Consider the following 14,807-nt stretch of genomic DNA (forward strand, 5'->3'; position numbering starts at 1 on the left):
AGGCAGGTCACTTTATATATGGGCTTGCTGACCTAAGGTTATCTCTAGATCTCTTACAGCTCTGAAGTCTTCTGTTCCTATTTAAACAAGGTAGAATCATGCAGATGTTTACAGATTAGAACTGACATTGTAAAGAGGTGGGGGTGATTATTTCCCTGTGAGTTCTTTTGCCTGAAGATACTTCCTAGTAGCTGTTCTTAGACTCCTGAGTATTTTATATTTTTACTGATTGCATATTTATAATGATAATTTGTGTCTGTTAAAGGGTCCCCTTGTTTTAAATTCATATTGAATTTTTTACTGCCTTAGAAGCCATTTAAATAATCTTTAGAGACTATAGCTACTTATTTACAATTTCTCAAAATGACATGTATAACTGTCATGTAGAAGCAGTCAGTCTTGGCAGGTGTTGGCCTGATGTTCTGTGGAATTACAGGCCTACACTTCTCCATTAAGAGGGGAAGGGTGTAGGACTTCCATGGCAGTCTAGTGGTTAAGACTCTGTGCTTCCACTGCAGGGGGCACGGGTTCGGTCCCTGGTCAGGGAACCAAGATCCCACAGGCTGTGCAGTGTGGCCAAAAAAAAAAAAAAGAGGGGAGGGGTGCATAGCAGTAACCTCTAATTGGCAGAAACTCCGCCAGTAGCCTGTCATCATGAGCTTTACTCCTGTGTAATTACAGGATGAGAATCAGTCCAGCTAGCATCATGAAACATTGAAAGTAGATGAAGGATTCTCAGATCCAAAGAATTTTGAACCTTAGATTTATAAGGTGCTTTGATTGATTTTATGAAGATACGTAATCAGTATGCATTAAATATTTCCCTCAGTGTACTTCTCCATGATGCTTCTCTTAATAGTTTTAAACTTTGGTTTCTAAATGATGCCCTGTTGTTGTTTAGTAACTCTGCTGATCCAGATTTGATTAAGCATCAGACAGAATTTCTCCCAGAGTTAAGTGCTAAAACAGTTTTAGACTCTAAAACTTTTTAGCTGCCACACTGTAGTCAGTCACCCCGATAGGATTTGTGAGTTTGAAAGTAGCAGGTAACATACTCCAGTTTTTTAATACCCAAATTGTGTTTTCATTTTCAGATGTCCTCAAGGAACTTGTGCTTTTGAGTCCCCATGACTTTCTTCATACTCTGGTTCCATTTCTACAACACAACCATTGTACTTACCATCACAGTAATATACCAAGTATGTATTCATCTAGCACGGTACTGAACATGGTTGGCATTTAATCTTTCTGCACACTGAAACATGGAGATTTATTTTTTCCATTTATTCTTATTGTACACTTTTAATGTCTTAGTGTCTCTTGGACCTTATTTCCCTTGTCGAGAAAATATCAAGCTAATAGGAGGGAAAAGCAATATTCGGCCTCCGCGCCCTGAACTCAATATGTGCCTCTTGCCCACAATGGTGGAAACCAGTAAGGTATGTTGGGATGCCAGGAAAACCATGTTTTTCTAGTACACAGTAATTTGAAATTCCCCTCTGGCAGTTATGAGTATATTAGACTTAAATGATCATTTTGTGGATCCTAAGAAGATTAGACTCATTTGGACTTTTTCCTGCTCTGAAATGTTGGTTGAATATTTGCAAAATCAACAATAAGCACAAGTAGTAAGTTTTTTTCCCCCTCAAAAAATATCCTAACAGTCTCATTAGTATTTGTCACTAGGCTAAATTATAAATGGGTCATATATCTAAATCTGAAAGGTCAAGTTAGGTACTTACTATTGTTTATATTTCGCCATATAATCAATGACTTCTTTTACTGCCCTCTAATTATAATCCTTTGACCTAAGCCTAATTATCACTGATTGATAGATTTATCATCATTTGTAGCCTAATTCTTGTTCTCTAATACTTAACTCTAAAATAATGCTAATTCTAAATTATAGAAGGTACATTGACACAGGATAATTTATCTCAGTTCCAACACTTTTCTAAACAATTTTTCCACTTTATCTTTCCTCACCCCACTTTATTCACATTCTCCCTTGCCTGCTGTCTTTAGATCTTAACTACATTTAAGAAGTTCTTATAAGATAAAATATTTAAAATAATTAACACTGTAGTAACCATTACAGAAATTATTTGGACTCTATTTCAAAAATCAAATTTAATTCGCTCTTCTTGATGATATGTCTATAGAGCTCAAGTGTCACATTTTAAAATCCTACAGTAATTTTACTTTATTAAAGTATATAGAAATAAGGGGTAATTTTAATTGAAGGCATTTGCACACTGAAAATAAACTTGTGACAATTAAGATCTTAATAACATTAACAGAAACTTGGAATTTAAAACTAGGTTCTTATAGAATTTAAATATTTAATCAGCTTTTTAGTTAAACTTATTACGTTTGCACAAAATATGCTCTTTAATTTATTATACAATTTAAGTGCAACCATTTTATCATCTTTAACCTTCAGGGCAAAGATGACGTTTATGATCGTATGCTGCTAGACTACTTCTTTTCTTATCATCAATTCATCCATCTATTATGCCGAGTTGCAATCAACTGTGAAAAATTTACTGAAACATTAGTTAAGCTGAGTAAGTATAAAAGATGAGCAGTAAATTCCACTGAATTATTTTAAGCCCCTAGCCATTCAGGAAGGGGAGGAAAAAAATGAGCCAATCCTTTTTTTTCTTTTTTAAAGTGAATGTTTAAAAATATTAATTATTCTCGGGAACATTTTTATGTTTATTAAGAAAACACCAACTTACTGGTTTCCATTGAATAGTTCTTCCCAGAGTTTCAGCTGGCTTATAAAGGAGTGTGGAGTAGGGCTGATCACTTTTGTACATAGAAGCCCAAGTCCTCCTCCATCTGCCCAGCAGAATTTAAAAACAAAAACCAAAAACTGCTCTGCTTAGGGAGGCAGGCTTAGAGATGGACTTCCCCAGCCCTGATCTGAGGGTAAGATGAGATCAGTAGTGCCAGCTGGCAACACCGGGAGCAAGCCGAGTGGACTTGCCAGGGTGAAGCAGAGGTGCATATATGAGTAAAATAGGAGGTAAGTCTCATAAAATAGAGGGGTGAGTGAGAAGGGAAATTTGAAAAGGAAGATATGAGAAATAGAAAAAACAATCAGTGAATTATGAAGGGGGGAAAACCTTGAATTATTTTTATGTAATATTGTCTCTCTGAGGATGTGCCTGAGAGCTCTTAGAGGACTGTTCCCTTTGGGTGACTTTTTCCAGCTGATAAGTCTTTAGAAGATAAGTAGCCCTCCAGATGTCCCTTATCTCACTCAGGACCTCCAGAGTTCTCAGGCTCTGTGTGCCCTCTGAATCTGTTGTCTTTAGGGATGGCCCAGGATCCTCTCCAGTGTACTGTAGTTTTGTTTCAGAGCATGGGAAGTGAAATACTCATGGAACCACCACCCAGGTCAAGAAATACAATATTACCGTATCCTAGAAGTTCCCCCTTGTGCTCCTTCTCAATCACAACCCCTTCCTTCCTGTGGAAAAGGTTTTGGTCCACTATAGATAGGGCGAAAGATGTGAACATACCTTAGGTTTTGTTCTCCAAGAAGAATGAAGTGGTAACAACTGTCAGGGATAATTCCTCTTCAGAAAAACCATCTTATTGGTAAGTGATTAGAGTGTCTTCAGATTTGAAAGGGTGTTCCTTCCACCGGTTATCATTAGCTAGTTTCATATATATGTGGCTGAAGATTGGGGGGTGGGCGGGTGAGGATATGTTCAGATCGGCCATTTCATGATTATATAATTGGGTTGTGGCACTTGGTAAAAAGCTAAAACCTAGCAGTGGCAATGGTCAAGTGTGGGGAAATATCCAGGAGATCTAGTAACACAGCCTTGCTCCCAGATAAGAAGGAAGACTTATAAAGATGCTGACCTTAAGAAAAGTTCTTAGTAATTGTGTTCATATGATTTATACCAAAAGTTACGTGAGGAGCTATTTTATCTACTTGAACAGCTCTGACCAAGTAATGAATGTTCTACCCTGTGTGGGACTGTCTTCCTCATCAACACAAATACCTAGTTTTGGGGAAATTAAACATGGGGAGGAGGAGGAGGAGGGAAAGAAAGGAAACACACTTAGCCATCCATATTAGCTGAATCAACTTCCATAATATTTTATGCTCTCATCACTTATACTCAGGAAGCACAGTTGTGCTGGCTCGTGGTGTTTGGTTCTCTACATAAGCACTATTCTTTAGAACTTTCTACCAGGATGGAAATATTCTCCAGCTGCATCACCATCCACAGTATGATAGCCACTGGCCATATGTGAGTGTTGAGAGCTTGAAATGTGATTAAGGAAGTGAATTTTTTATTTTAACCAAATTAATTTTAAATAGCCAGATGTGGCTGGTGGCTACTGTATTGCATAGGACAGCTTTAGATATAAACCAAAACCTTAAAAAATTGAGCAGGAAAAAAATTTTTTCATGGCTATATCTTAGTTAATGTAGAAAATTGGACATTATTTTAGATATGAAGTAAAACAAAGACCTAAAAGCAGTGCTTATGCTTCTTACAAATGGAAAAATTATGTCCCAGTGTTTGAAAGTAACTCCCTCTTCTAGCTGAAATGACTGTTTCCAAGGAGAGGCCACTAGGAAAGAGCTTGAGAAAGCAAAGCCCACATTAACGACTGTGATGGGAAGCAGAGAGTTGATAGGGAGTTTTAATTTGTATAGTTTCTTCAAGAAATTATATTTGGCAACAAGAGAGGAAAGGGTAAGTTTAAACTGGTTATGTCCTTAATCATTTGAGTCTTAAGGCTAGGTGGTCCAAGGGCCAGAATATCGTGACTATAGGTAGAATTGTCTCAAGACCTGTATTGGATTGCAAGCCATTCCAGATTTGATGAAAGGTCTTTATGGTAATTCTTACATGGGTAACTGAGTAGATTTTAAGATTTGTTAGGGGGATAAAAAGGAATTACACAACAATTATAGATTAGAATTACAGGGGATAGAGTTGCAGGTCCTAAATAGTAAAGGGAGCGTTGAAGTGCTCCTGAAGTGAGGACAGTCAGGCATAGGGTTAGGGGAGACAGAGAAAAAGTGGGAAGAGAATTTAGGGAATGTGAACAAAGCTACTGACTGCCTTGTGAAATACTAGTGTGTCTGAGACCGCAGTATTTTGATATTTAAAAAGAGCCAATTTTTAGCCAGAAAAATTCTGAAAAAGAAGAATAGTGCCAGATCACTGGCACTATTGATTTCCAGAATACTTACTAAAGATAACAGTAATTTTTTAAAAATTTTTTTGGTATTTAATACATAGTTCACAATTCAAAGCAATATCAAAAAGGTATACATCACTGTTTCACTCACAGACATGCCCACCATCAACTTTATTTACTTTTTTGCATAAAAACAGCAAGTATTGGTTTATTTTCTCCCTTTCTTATGTAAATGTCCTCCATATTCTCGGAGGACCAACTGTGGATTGAAATTTCCACTACAGTCATTGTATTACCATTTTATATAAGGATATTCAGCATCAGGGGCTCCTGGAACCAATCCCCCATGAATACCCAGGGAATGACTGTAGACTCTAATGATTAAAACCACACGATGCAGATATGGAAGCACATAAGTAAAACAGTGGAAAAACAGCCCCAAAACAAACATAAGGATACACAAGGATTTGACAGATAACAAAGGTGACATATCAGAGTAGTGGAAAATGGGTAGTATTGAGATAATTGGCTAGCTGTCTGGGAAAGGAAAGGCAAGAGTAATATCTTCTTTGCTCCTTAGACCAAAATACATCCTAGGAGGATTAAATATTTAATTGTGAAAAATAAAATCCTAGAAATATTAAAGAAAAAACATAGGATCATATGGATACCACCTTGAGATTTGAAGGACTGTGTTAAGCAGGACACGAAACCCAGAAACAATAAAATAAATTAAAATTTTTGATTACATAAAAATTGAACGTACTGCATGTTGAAAATGCCATAAATTGAATTAAAATACATACAGCTAATGGGGAAAATATTTGCATTCTTAACAGATAAATGGCTAGTAGTACCAATGTACAGAGAGTTTTTAGGATTCAGCAAGATGGTAAAGAACATTAAAAAAGGCAAAGGACATGAACAAGGCAGTACATACACACACACGCACACACACACACACAAAATAAATGTTTGGTAACCATATGAGAAGTTGCCAATCCTTACTAATAAAGAAAGCAAACAACAATTATTTCTCTTTTTTTTTTCCCCCCAACTATGAGATGAAGTTTAGATGATATGCATACTTACACAGTTTGGGGAAAGAGGAGATCTTATAATGGGGTCAGTTTGGAGAGGCAGTTTAGATTGTTCGTGCCCTTTGCCCCAGCAGTACCAGATCTAGGAATCCACCCTAAATCTACTCATAAAAGTGTACAATAACATACAAAGGATGTTTATTTTCAATTGGTTTGTATTGGGTAAAACTGGAAACAACTGAAATGTCTATCAATAGAAGCCTAATTAAGTAAAACATAGTTCATTTGTATTATATAGTCTTTAAAATAAAAAGATAGGAATTGACCTTGTTTCACATGAAGAAAGCAAATTGGAAAATATACAGAATATGACCACATTCTTATAAACAAGGGGAAAAAAATCAGTACATGTAAAAAAAAATGGAGGATTATAATCTTAACTGTATAAGGATAAAATTATGGGATGCTTTTATTTTCTAGGTTAAATATCTAGAAGATTTAAATTATTTGTAATGTTCATGCATTGGTTTTATATTTGAGGAAAAAATTTTTTTTCAAAACATAGAAAATTGGTACTGCAAACCCTAATTGTACCAAATTTTTTAGGTACCATAGTTCATGTGCAGATTAACAAGATGTTCAAGTAAAATTAAACTAAATAACAAATCCCTAGATTTCATCATTTAATTTTCATTTTTAGAGACAAAACAAGAATATCACCTTTATTATTTGACAGTTTTTCTTTGTTTTTTGGGGTTTTTTTAATTTTTTGACATTAGTTTTTGAAAGTTTTCGTAATGCATTAGTAAGTGAAAGATTTTTTTTTAAGATTTTTTTGCAAGTAACATTATGTACCTAGAAAATCCATAATCTTCAGAATCTCTATAATTAAATTAATATAGTTGATAGAAGTAAACAGATTAAAAATTCATATTATAAAAAGCACAGCTCTTGTTCATGTTTCAGCTTTTTGTGATATCAAGGTGGTACTGATTGGAGAAACAACTGGTTAGCTGTTTCCCAAAAGGCTTCTTAGGATGAATACTTCAAACAACTGCCAATCATTCAGTACAGATAGGAAACCAGCTTTTACCCATCCACCAAGGGCAAATCCATTTATCCTAGGTTATACATGGTAATTACCTTTAATAGACATACATATAATTTAGGGGTTGGTTACCAGTTTGTTAATTTACAAAGAAGAACTGGCACAGGGATCTGAATGTTACATGGTAGGGCCAGCAGACTTTTTTCCAGTAACCTACATGGGAAGCTGAATAAACAATAGGTTGTTTAGTGGGTATGAAGTCAGAAATAGGGGAATTAGAAGAATCAGATGTGATATTCTAAGGCCGAAGCTCTCACTTCCCATGGATAATGCTTGGATGGGATAAATACTCCTATAGAAAGCTGGACAAAGAATCATAACACAATTCAGATAGGAGAAACCCTAACAAGTAAATATACATACGAAATATTTCATCCTCACAGCAATCATCTGAATTACCATTTTACCTACAAAAACAGTTTTTAAAAGATTTTTCTTTCAAAAACACACCCAGCAGCTTCTACAGTATAAGGTGCTTCTATTGAGGAAACCATATGTTTGGAACAGCTTTTCATTATTGCTTATTAGTTCCTTCATGGATGGGAACAGGGTGGGGTAAGGACCCTATTGTTAAGGATGCCTGAAGTCACAGGATGAAGAAAGATAAGTGATATAGGAGCCAGGATGTTTTAGGCCTGCTCATCCTGTTTACTGAGGTAAGGCTTGGAATTGTGCCTGCAAATGCTGGTGATTGCATCTCCCTGTGCTTTGCACCCAGTAAGTGAGACACCCCAGAAGGTATTGGAGGAGTGTGTGGAATAGGATGGCATTGGCCTCTGCCTTAAGTCAACAGAGCCAACATACTCCTTATCCTCAGTGCTTTGTGAAAATGCTGGAAAGAAACTGAAACTTCTACTCTGAAGGGATGGCCTTCCTTCTAAAGGAGGTGCAGCTCAGATAGGGAATAGGTAGGACTGTGGAAGAGGTGTCTTTAGCTCACCATGGGTGGCACAGTGTTTTCCAGAGTGTAGTGTACAAGATGGCCCAGGGAAAATAATTTTCATGTTAATAAATGTGAATGGATCTTACTTATTACAAAAATAAATAACTCGTACATCAAATGCATGATTTTCCTGGATGTTATGCTGCCGAAGACAAGGCTAATGTAGTATTAGCCTCTCTGAGTCAATCTAAAGAACAGTATCAAGTAAACAGTACAGGTGATGGACAGATATGAAAACAGTCATGAAAATGATATATGAAATGACTAAAGTTTGGGGAAACACTGATTATTGAAAAGATTATGGGCTTTAGAATCAGATAAATCTGGGGTAGATACAACTGTATCACTCACTGGCTTTTGGGATGAAATAGCAGATTATGTGATCTCTCTGAGCCTAATTTCCTCATCCAAAAAAGGGGGCTAAATGAGGAAAACATAAGGCCTTCCAAATTTGATGAGAAAATTAAATGTGATTATCTGACGTACCTAGCACAATAGATATTAGTATGTTTATTTTGTTCTTCACTTGTAAAATAAAGATATTTGAATCAGAGTATTACCTGAAAACAATCTTGAGATCATAGAAGGCCTCAGTGTTGTTTTGTTTGTTGTGGTAGTGCTAGCTTTTTAGTAGTTGTGGAAAATAGGCATAAAGATTGTTTTACTTTGAGGATAATGTCAGGGGTGGTGGTGGATAAAGTCTAGAGGATCTTAAATTGTAGTATGAAGCCTGCTTTCACATGAGAGGGTTTATGTCAGGGCAGCCCCTAGTTCAGGGGTTGGCAGACTATTTTTGCAGTGGGCTGTGGGCCATATTGCCAACCCCTGCTCTACTTTTATGGGTAATTATGCAGAGACATGGGAACATAGGAGCTTTCTTCCCTGTAGCCAACAGTGTTGATGACATGCCCTTGTTTGCTTATGTGTATTGTGATGTTATGATGGGTAAATGCCTCCAATCCAAACCAGATTAGGGTATTAGTTTCCTTGGGTCTTTACAAAGGAATTAATCTTGACAGGAAAATAAAGAAAAATAGGCTTTCCTGCAAAAGAGAGTCTAGGTATCCTTCGATGACGAAATTGGATGACTGATCTGATTTCCCTAAGATTTTCCCAAACCCATGGTCTAATATAGAGGCAAACAATAGCCTGCGTGCTGCCTGTTTTTGTACAACCAATGAGCTACCTGCAAGTTAAGAAGAGTTTTTATAATTTTAAATGTTTTTTTTTTAAAAACTACATTCTGAGTATTTTGTGATATACATGAATGTTACATGAGATTCAACTTTCAGTTTTCTTAAAGAATGTTTTATTGAAAGACAGCCACACCCATTCATTTGGTGTTGTCTGTGGCGTAATTGCAACAGACTTAAACAGCCCGTAAAGTCTAAAATACAGGTACCTGCCAATTTTCAAAAGTTTGCTTTATGCCACTGCACTTTTATGACATACCTACATTAGTACCTCTTTTTGCTAACCAAAAGAAATCCAAAGAGGATTTTTGCTTTAATGGAAAAAGGTAATTGCTTTTTCACTTTATGCTGTTTCAGCTTATGAAAGGTTTCATAATCGGGGGAAACCTGTAATTACTATTTGGCCATTTACCAAAAAGGTTTGCCAACTTCAGGTGTTACTCATAATTTTTTTCTTAACTGGAAGAGGATAACTTGTATTATATTTCTCCTCCATGATTATACTTTCCCTGGGGGGTGGGAGTGTTGGAGGATGGAAAATTTACTTATAACTGACTGTGGCATTACAACTTCTGTGCTTTGAGAGAGCTAGAAGGGCAGAGGGTAGGCGAACAAATTTCTTAAGGACATACTTGACATCTGGAATAGTCAAGAAGAGGAAAGGTTAAAACCTTAGACGTTCCAGATAGGATGCTGACATATAGCAGCTAAGTATGATCCACCTGAAAGATCCTGGGGACAAGGCTAGAAGCTGTTAGACTTAGAGCAGAATTTACCTAAATCTACTATAAAGGTAATTTGCTTTATCTTTGGAGAAATGAGATAAAAGAGGAAAGAATGATGTGTTTCCTAATTCTTCACATCCTCTGTTTGAACATGCGCCCCGCTCTCCCACTGTAGTCTAGGTATTCCATGTAATATGATCTAAATATGCAGAGTGGTACCTTAATCCAAGAAAACTTTGGAGCCACTTGCAGTAACTTTTATTACATTGTCCCAGATAAAGTTCTAATTCTCAAAAAGCAGAATTGGTTTAAGTTGTTGCAGGTCCTTCTGGGAATGAGGTATGGGATATAAATAAAGTCAAAGTGTACTGCACTCTAAAATATTTCACTAGTTAAAACATTGAGATGAATTCTTCCCCTTTAAGTATTTTATGTATTTCTAAAACATAGAAGATATGCAGTTATGACTGGAAATAGCTATAATATTGTACCTGCAGAGTTTAATATCTCAGTAGTGTAATTTATAATTATAACCTATTCTGATTTCTTTTCAAATATTAGGTGTCCTAGTTGCCTATGAAGGCTTGCCACTTCATCTTGCACTGTTCCCCAAACTTTGGACTGAGCTATGCCAGACTCAGGTAAAGAAAATGAGTTTTAGATGACCTGGTCTTTCATCTCTTCCGACCACATGGTCGGTAATTTTAGGAACACTGGGTTGAAAACTGGCTGGAAATTGGGGATGTTTTTGAGTCTTGGTAGGTAAAATACTATTAATGGAATTAAAACTATTAAGCAATTGGCATCGAGTTGCCCTTTGAAGTTTTTTATATCTGTAATATTTGTATCACAAAGGGTATTTCAGACAAGCTGTTTATAGTAAAGTTTCTCATTTAAAGGCCAATATAAACAGTTGTGGTAAAAGTCTGAAACAGGGAGATATTAGGGCAAGAAGGCATAAGCCACTTCTTGCGCTCCCTCGCCTCCCCCATCTATTTCTTCTCCCCTCCACCATTCCAAAAGCTCTAGCAGAAACCATTTCAGCATTCTATCCTTTGCCTCTCGCTTATCTGTTACCTCAGAGCAGTTTTTTAAGTCTGATGCGCTTATTTTCATATCAGCAACCTCATTGAGAACAGAAAACACTGTACCTTTCCTACCTTAAGTCCAAGAGCCAACCCCTTAAAATAAAGTGGGCACCTAAATAATGCTTGTTAAATTGGGGAGGGAGAATGGTGGGGAGAGGGGAAGAAATCAGATTGATCCTAAGGTTTGGCTCATTCCTTGGATCAGGCATAAGGAATCCCCACTCTCTTCAGGCCCTGAAAAAAACTAATGGTTTCTTGCCTGAGTGCATCTCCCCATTCCCAGAAGATGAGTTGATTAATTCCTTTGGCATAAACCTTTACCCACATTTAGCATCTGGAATACTTTTGAGTCTGGTCCAGTCTCCTGCCCAGGCAGTTGTGCTCTGGATATTCTCCTAATGGATGTGTGTCACGTGATACTGTAATAGTTGCTTCTCTGCCTCCTTGTCCCAAACCATGAAATCCTCTGAGTCATCTCTATTCCTAAAGAAATTTCATTTTGTTTTCTATACTAGGAATCTTTGATAGGCTAGTATACTTTAATCATACGGTTTAGTACTTAGTAAACATTCAGAAAACAACTTGCTGGTTGACTTTTGAGCTGAGTGGTTTATTCAGTAATTTGCAACAAATCTCTTGCTCCCCCCTCCCCCCCCCCCCAGCCCCTTGGCCACTTGCTGCTCTCTTTTCATTCTTCTTGCTTTTTTGGTTGCTTTTTTTGGTTTCTGTACTCTGCCACTGCCTATTGCTTCCCTATTGCTTTATCTGCTTCTGCACTGTACTACTCTCTTGACTTTTTTTCCCACAGAATTCATCACCCCCAAAACTTCCCTTAAAGTCAAACCATCTAAGGCTTCCAATGCCCCTACCAGCCCTATAGAAGCATCTGTGCTGTGCGAGAAATACAGGCAGCAGGCAGAGACTATGACCAGTAGAATAAGGCAGGTTTTCCTGACACCAAGGATCTGAAGACCTGGGTGTTGGTCCTACTTGACTCCTAATTTCTTGGGTGACCTTGAGCAGTTTACTTACCACAGTGCTTACTCTAATAAAATTATATGTATATAGATGTACATATTATCTAAACTTCGTCCTATTTTTAAAAATAGTCCATTTTTCTTCCATATAAATGATTATTAAAACACATATAAATAATCTAGGGAATATATTTACTCAAAGACATACTACTTGTGTTTAAGAGCCATGACCATTTGAAAACAGGAAAACCAAATTTTAGTACAATTTCCATATTTTGGGACCCACTAATTCTCTGTGTGAGATTATTACGAAAAGAGGTTTGCTGTTTACCTTGTGATATTTATGGGGCGGAAGGGTATTTACCAAATTACTATTGTTAATGAGATTATATAGTGAAAGTTTTAACTCAATTTAGGGAGTAAATCTAATTCTTAAAATTTGTCTTTTCTCTGTGGGTCATTTGGTTATCTATTAATTTTCCCCAAAAACATCATCCTATTTGTTAGTCTTATTTGTCCAGTCCTTATTAACTCTTAATGCTAGATAATAAAGCTGCATTTCTTATAAAACATATTTGTTCAGTTTTGCCATTCAGACTTTTTACAAGTCTCTTCTTCTGTCACCCATTTAAGTCCAAGTTAGTAATATTTTAATTTATGGGGAGGACAGTTGCTGTGACTGAAAATTTAGTAGACTGAAGTAAAAGTGGCTTTTCTGGGAATTCCCTGGTGATCCAGTGGTTAGGACTCTGTACTTTCACTGCTGAGGGCCCAGGTCGGGGAACTAAAGAGCCCGCAAACTGCAGCCAAAAAAAAAAAAAAAAAAAAAGTGGCTTTTCCAGTAGGATGTTAAATGACTTCGGATGAATATCATGAGCAGTGTATTTAAGATTTGCAGTTATTTCAGTGCTCAACCAATCAGTGCTTCTTTTCCCCACTTCAGTCGGCTATGTCAAAAAACTGCATCAAGCTTTTGTGTGAAGATCCCGTTTTTGCAGAATATATAAAATGTATCCTAATGGATGAAAGAACTTTCCTGAACAACAACATTGTCTACACATTCATGACACACTTTCTTCTAAAGGTATGTCACAAGTTGGAAACTCAGCGTGTTACTTCCAGTTAGTTAGTGATTGTGCTTTCATTGTATTGGTCTTTTGGAGATTTTTCTTAATCATCTTTTTCAGGTTCAAGGTCAGGTGTTTTCTGAAGCAAACTGTGCCAATTTGATCAGCACCCTTATTACAAACTTGATAAATCAGTATCAGAATCTGCAGTCTGATTTCACCAACAGAGTTGAAATTTCCAAAGCAAGTGCTGCTTTAAATGGGGTAAGAACTATGCAAGGGAATAGTCATGTACTTCAGAACTTTCCTTAAATCAACTCTAAATTTGGCCTTCGTATGATCTTACTATATACATAACTTTATTATTCAAACTCTGGAAGTCACATATGATGAAAAAACTAACCAAATAAAAATGTGTTCACTCTGCCTTTTATGTATGTAGCACACACTTTGTTACCTTAGAAGACATGAGCTAATGTCATTAAATGTTAAGGGCAGTGACCACTAAGGGGAGACATTCCCTTTACTTTCTCACATTTTTTGAAATGTTACCTGTGATGTTTCTGTTAGTGCCTGCGACTCATAAGTGACTGAAAGTCAGATTAGTAACCTGAATATAAAGCCAGTTAAAACTAGGGAATCGGTTGCCTTCTATAGACTCCCACAAAAGCCATGTCATAGAATAATGAAACACCCTGGAAACATGTGCTTGCACACGTCCAGCAGCAGCCTCCCAAGTAACAAAATGCTTAGATGCCAGAACGGATTACAGAGCTAAGTGAGGAAGACCTATGACATCCACCAGAAACCAAGTAAAACTGATTCCTAGATTAATGAGGCCTAAATTGCTCATGGATCATTCAGGGTTTGCTTTTAAAATTCCTGTGTAATTTTTTTCCCCCCTTTTCCATTTTCAGAAAACACTATTTGGGTCTTCAGTCGGACTTAATCAGTGGTGTGGTGCATAAAATAATGGTATTAGTGACCTAGAACCAATGAAATATAAATAGTAGTATCATAACACTGGCTTTCTAGTTTTAACATTCTTCTAAAAATACCAGAGGAACCAGGATGGATTCCTGGAAAAGTAAACATGTGCATTTAAACTTTAGTTAACGGTTGTAATGCTGGCTTTGGAATTTGAAGTGTTCCTATCTGGATTTCTGTAGGACTTGCGGGCACTTGCTTTGCTCCTGTCGGTACACACTCCCAAACAATTAAACCCAGCTCTAATTCCTACTCTGCAAGAGCTTTTAAGCAAATGCAGGACTTGTCTGCAGCAGAGAAACTCACTCCAAGAGCAAGAAGCCAAAGAAAGAAAAACTAAAGGTTAGCTTTATGGACTGATAAAATATTGACTTTAGGGTGGGAGAAGGGAAGAATACTGACTTTACAATAGCTGTGTGAGCCTCCTGAATATAAATGCTAAAAAACAGAATTTCCACAACCACCCCCAGTATGATCTTAATGACTCCTTTCAGAGAATTT

General features: G+C 36.8%; 1 protein-coding gene across 7 annotated transcripts in view; it reads left to right on the forward strand.

Annotated features, from left to right (window-relative positions):
* The window catches only part of USP34 (ubiquitin specific peptidase 34), a 236,701-nt gene that overhangs the window by 220,630 nt on the left and 1,264 nt on the right, over positions 1–14,807 (forward strand). For 5 of the 7 annotated variants that reach the window (XM_059943258.1, XM_059943261.1, XM_059943260.1 and 2 more), the window contains 7 exons: positions 1,095–1,199; positions 1,315–1,439; positions 2,444–2,567; positions 10,749–10,828; positions 13,196–13,336; positions 13,440–13,583; positions 14,489–14,648. In XM_059943258.1, coding sequence (XP_059799241.1) covers positions 1,095–1,199; positions 1,315–1,439; positions 2,444–2,567; positions 10,749–10,828; positions 13,196–13,336; positions 13,440–13,583; positions 14,489–14,648 — 879 coding nt within the window. The remainder of the gene's footprint in view (positions 1–1,094; positions 1,200–1,314; positions 1,440–2,443; positions 2,568–10,748; positions 10,829–13,195; positions 13,337–13,439; positions 13,584–14,488; positions 14,649–14,807) is intronic. The other 2 variants (XM_059943263.1, XM_059943264.1) reach the window with 2 other exon arrangements.

This window comes from Balaenoptera ricei, chromosome 13, assembly GCF_028023285.1.
Source record: "Balaenoptera ricei isolate mBalRic1 chromosome 13, mBalRic1.hap2, whole genome shotgun sequence".
Classification (NCBI taxonomy): Eukaryota; Metazoa; Chordata; class Mammalia; order Artiodactyla; family Balaenopteridae; genus Balaenoptera; species Balaenoptera ricei.